General features: G+C 47.9%; 1 protein-coding gene across 4 annotated transcripts; it reads right to left on the minus strand.

The window, feature by feature from the left end:
- Positions 1–705: 705 nt before the first annotated feature.
- Positions 706–4,311, minus strand: LOC118521327 (T-cell surface glycoprotein CD1a-like). 4 transcript variants are annotated; one of them, XM_078078484.1, is made up of 7 exons: positions 4,118–4,311; positions 3,240–3,506; positions 2,463–2,557; positions 2,279–2,381; positions 1,808–2,086; positions 1,392–1,482; positions 706–1,245 (listed from the first exon to the last, which is right to left on the minus strand). In XM_078078484.1, exons 1-7 carry the CDS (start codon positions 4,176–4,178, stop codon positions 1,149–1,151), a joined length of 993 nt encoding a protein of 330 aa, XP_077934610.1. In that variant the 5' UTR covers positions 4,179–4,311; the 3' UTR covers positions 706–1,148. The 4 variants fall into 4 exon arrangements, 3 of the variants coding, with proteins under 3 accessions (XP_077934610.1, XP_035925684.1, XP_077934611.1); XM_036069791.2 differs by having other exon boundaries at positions 2,279–2,557; positions 4,118–4,309; XM_078078485.1 differs by having other exon boundaries at positions 1,943–2,086; positions 2,279–2,557; positions 4,118–4,308.
- Positions 4,312–4,840: the final 529 nt, after the last annotated feature.

Raw genomic sequence — 4,840 nt, forward strand, 5'->3', positions numbered from 1 at the left:
CCCACTCATTCTTGACCAAAACACTCCTGTTCTTTTTCCTGGAGTGTCTCTCTTCCCTTCAGGGACACACAGGCACTGCTCCCTCTCAGACATCACATTTATGCACCTGTGAATCTCCCTGCTGATTTTGGTAAAATGCAAATTGTGATTCAGGAAGTCAGCTGAGGACAAGACCTTATATTTTTAAAAAGTCCCAGGGTGACAGTTCTGCTGCTTCTCTAAGTCCAACAGACATCAAGAAGGCTGAATCCTGCCTTTCTATTTAATTCAGAATACTTGGAGCAACAGATCCATCCAATAGGTTTGTGTAGTTAAATAATACAAATTGGGGCGCCTGGGTGGCTCAGTCATTAAGCGTCTGCCTTCGGCTCAGGTCATGATCCCAGGGTCCTGGGATCGAGCCCCCCATCGGGCTCCCTGCTCCACGGGAGGCCTGCTTCTCCCTCTCCCACTCCCCCTGCTTGTGTTCCCTCTCTCGCTGTCTCTCTCTCTGCCAAATAAATAAATAATTAAAAAAAAATCTTTAAATAATACAAATCTTCACAAAAAAAACTTGTTTCTACTTAGAGGCCTGGAGATGTCAACAGGAACAGGGAAACTGTGAACTCCCTTGGCTAGGTGACAAGACTTTTAACAAGAAGAGCATCAAACATCTCAACTGCTACAAACATGTCAGGAAGAAAAAGAAGAAGAAAAACCTATGTATTTAGCATAAATTCAACACAGATTTTTATTGAGGACATTTCCATGCAGGTGAGACACCTTTCCAAGTATACAAATATTAAGAAAACATGGACTTTTCTCTCAAGAATCCTAAGAATTAGAAGGGATAAGGGTCCTGACTGGGGAAAACAAGCACCAGGGGTCAGGAATAGAATTGTCAGTGTCCGAAAAGGTGGTGGAAATTCTCACCAGACAGACTGCTCCCACTTCTGAATAAAGGAGGGCTCACTGGAGGAAGTGACATCTGATGCCTGTGACCCATGGAGGTGCTGGGACATCATTTTGCACCAAGTTAAATTTTGACACTTAAGTTCCAGAACCAAGTCAGAACAACAAATCACCCTACATTACACTGAGCTTATTTTGACAACTGATCACTAAGCAAAAATGAAAGGCAAAATTACACACACAGAGTTGCAAGGACGTCACCATTGAGCTGGGTTTAGGTAAGTAGTGGAGCCTGGGCTGCTGGGATCTCGCTCAGAAGGGAGGTCAATACACTGCTGTCTCCAGTGTGTTTTCCTGGGAGAAACAGAGGAAGAGTCACTCTGCAGCAGGTGGAGGTGAGAACAGCAGGGGGGAGGCCACTGGAAGCAGGAGGGTTGAAGACAGACTGAAAGGTGGGAAGACACAGGGGAAAGAACAGGAAGGTGGCTCCAAAGACATACCAGCGCTTCCAGAGCCACAACGCCAGACCTGCCAGAAGCACCAGGAGCACTGTCACCGCCAGGAAGACCAAGCCCATGGAGTGGGGCTGCTCTGTGGGTTTGGTGCACAGAAGGTATCACTTCCCATCTACCCTGGGTTGAACTGCACCTCCCTGTCCTCCTTGCTCTTGTCAACCTCTGCCTCACCAACCACCCTTCCTCTTTTCACTTCTCCCATCCCTCCTCAGAGATGGACCCTTCATCCAATCCAATGCATCCTCCCATATTTTCAAGACTTCACTCTCAGCTCTTCCATTTCTTGGATTACCAATTTTTTTAGTCACTTTTGGTCTAGCCACCCAAATTTTTCATCTGGCTATCCTGCTTTGCTGGAGGACCACTACCCTCTTTCCCAGCTGGACCCCAGTCTTTCTCACCCCAGTAGAGGACCATGTCCTGGCCTCCTAGACTGCTGTGTCTCACCCGGCACGACAGGCCAGCTGCTTCCCTGGATTTCACATCCAAGGACACCTGAAGATACCATGTCCCATCAGCATGGGGAAGGAGATCACCTCGCTGTGTGCCCTGTTGCTCCTGCTCACCCCACATCCACATCACCCACACAGGCTTTGGGTAGAAGCCAGAGACGTGGCACACCAGGAGCAGACGGCCAGGACCAGGACTGGGGCCAGTGGACAGCCAGGCCTCTGGCCTCACTGCAGAGACAGGACAGGAATTCACAGACTGAGAGGGTAGATATTCATGTCACTTTAGATAGATTTCTACCTCTAGACCCATCACCATCATCCCCTCTCCCTCTTGACTCCTTCTTGCCATGAATTTGAAATAATAGTACAAATTTATGAGTGCAGAGTAGACAATTCATGGAGGGAGGGAGTGGGACGTACTTTGTCGCTGGAGATACGCCTTCCCCGCATCAAGAAGACCCAACAGGAACCGGGGGCAGGAGTCGCTGAGGAGTTTGTGTACTATTTCATCGAAAACAAGGTACTGATTGAATACTGTGCAGACCTGCTGAGCCCTACTTCCTCCCTTTGGAGATGGCCACCATGATGTGTTCTGGAAACTCACGAGATCTGATCCTTGATAAGCAATCCGCATGAAGCCTACTGATGCTTCTCCAAAGTGGGAATCACAGCCTAACACCAGCTGTACCTGGAAGGGATCTGGGGAAGAGAGACTGTGAGTTACAATACAGAGGGAGTGAAGGAGATGAAATGAGGTGAGTGCAAGCCAAGGATGCTGGATGTAGAAGGGTAAATTTGGGGATTGGAGGGAATGGAGCAAAGTTTGACTTGAGGGGAGGTTCAGACAAAGGGGAAGAGGTGGTTGCAGCAGGCAGAGGCAAAGGTGAATGATTGAGGAGGGAGCGAATGTTGGAAGAGAGACATGAAGGGTTTGGGCAGAGAATAGGGAATAACTCAGCAGGAGAGCTGGGGTAAAAACAATCTAGGGTGAAGGGAGTGCAATGGGGTACAAGGAACAAATAGACATCGCTGCTGGGATTGAATGGGGAGAAAGCACAGTTCAAAGTCAGTCACAAGTGAGGGAGCAAGGGTGCCTTGTTGGAGGCCAGGGAAAGTGATGGTCATGGGAGACACTAGTGGGAGACAGGAGAGCAGAGCCTGTGGTCAATGAGAAGAGGGGGAAGCTAAAGAAAATGTGAAGCTTTTCAAGAATCACAGTCTGGTTTCTACCCCCTGCCCAGATGGGTGTGATTCAATTTTCAGATAGAGAGAGGTGAGGTTCAGAAGACAGTGCAGTTCATTTCCTAGAGAAAGAAGGAACTCAAGGAGATACACACATACCTTACACCTCCATCCCACCCCTGAAATGAATTGAACTCACATTCAAGCTGCCATTGGCTGACATGGTTATGATATATTAAAGGAGATCTAATGGAGTATGTGTAGAATAACTCTTGTACTTCCAACAGCTCCTTCTTGCTGAAGTTGCCTTTAGACCAAGGCTGCAGATAAATGAAAGCCCCAGTCTTACTGTCCCAGGCATGAGTCTGTATCTCATCCAACCAAGCTGAGCCTTGCTTTTGTGTCCAGGAACGGTTGTAAAAAGATGTGGTCAGGAGGATTCGGAAGGAGATTGGCTCCTGGAAGGCTGTGGAAAAAGGACAGATAAACATTGAATGTGGATAGCATTGGGAAGGAGAAAGATTGGAGAAGAAGGTGAGAGGGCGGACAACCAAAATCTGGAGGCCAGAGAAGCCATAGTTGTCTCAGGAGACAGTTGCTGCTCCAGATCACCGAGCTTCATATCCAACCTTCAGAAGAGCACAGGGCCCTGGGGTCAGGGATGCTCAGGAAGGAACCAGGCTGACACTCTCCCTCCACAGTTATGCATCGGGGAACTCAGACCATGAGTGCACACACACAGAGACACAAATACACACATACAGACACACACAGAGATGTACACACATACACACACATATGCACATATACAAACAGACACACACACACATACCCACACACATACACACACGCACATGCACAGAGACGCACAAGGCACCTATACACACGTACATATACACATATTCAAATGCACACAAGCACATGTACACACATCACAAACACACAGACTTACACAAACACACACAGACGGGCAGAAACACACAGACACACATAAACAGACACAGACACATAAAGAGATGTACACACACACACACACAAAACACACATGCACCCACTGGGCAGGGCCAGAGTCCTCACCATCTTCACTGTCACCACGTGGGAGGAGAACCACCAGCAACACAAGTTGCAGGAACAGCATTGTATTTGCAGATGTTCTTTCTTTCTCTTACAAAGTTGGTCTTTGACCTATTTTCTAGCAAACCTACCCCACACACAGCCCCTCTCTTCTGACTTCCTTCTCCACACACCACCCTTCCCTGAGTCTTTGCGACAATGCAAATGTGCTCCTCCCTGAACCCTGGACACCTACTCAGACTCTCACTTCCCCTCTTGGTCTGATTCTCCTCTCTGACTTCCAGTTTCTTCCTGTCACCAGCTTCCATCCTGCTCCACATCCCCTAGTTTAGATGCTACATAACGAGTCCTGTGTAGCATGGAAACTGACCCTACCTCTCCTACATTTTCTTCTCATCCAGACAGTAACCCATGAAAACACAAGGATCCCCAGCACCCAGCCCTGGAACCTGCTTTCACTCTATCCCTCCTGCCCTTGTGACACTCCCCGTGTATTTCCTTCCCCATCTCACTCACACCCCAGCTCCTTCACATATCTGACTTCTCACTGTTTATGTTAAAAAACAAAATCAACAAGGTAAATTTGAAGATCTAATTGGTTTTATTAAGTGATTCAAGAATCAGACAGCATCCCATCTGGCAGGTAGAGGGGAGCTCTAAAGACGGTTGCAAATGGGAAGATTTCGTAGCAAGGAAGTTGGCAAAGAAGAGAAAGGAGTGTTTCAG

Source organism: Halichoerus grypus, chromosome 7 (assembly GCF_964656455.1).
Source record: "Halichoerus grypus chromosome 7, mHalGry1.hap1.1, whole genome shotgun sequence".
NCBI classification, from domain to species: Eukaryota; Metazoa; Chordata; class Mammalia; order Carnivora; family Phocidae; genus Halichoerus; species Halichoerus grypus.

What these genes read in the sequence shown, in the direction of transcription:
- LOC118521327 (XM_036069791.2), bottom strand. Translation starts at nt 4,178, where the DNA reads ATGCTGTTCCTGCAACTTGTGTTGCTGGTGGTTCTCCTCCCACGTGGT. An exon ending in ACGTGGTGACAGTGAAGATG is followed by an intron (nt 3,507 to 4,117) that starts GTGAGGACTCTG and finishes CTTTTTCCACAG; the next exon opens with CCTTCCAGGAGCCAATCTCC. An exon ending in GGCGTATCTCCAGCGACAAA is followed by an intron (nt 2,087 to 2,278) that starts GTACGTCCCACT and finishes CTGTCTCTGCAG; the next exon opens with TGAGGCCAGAGGCCTGGCTG.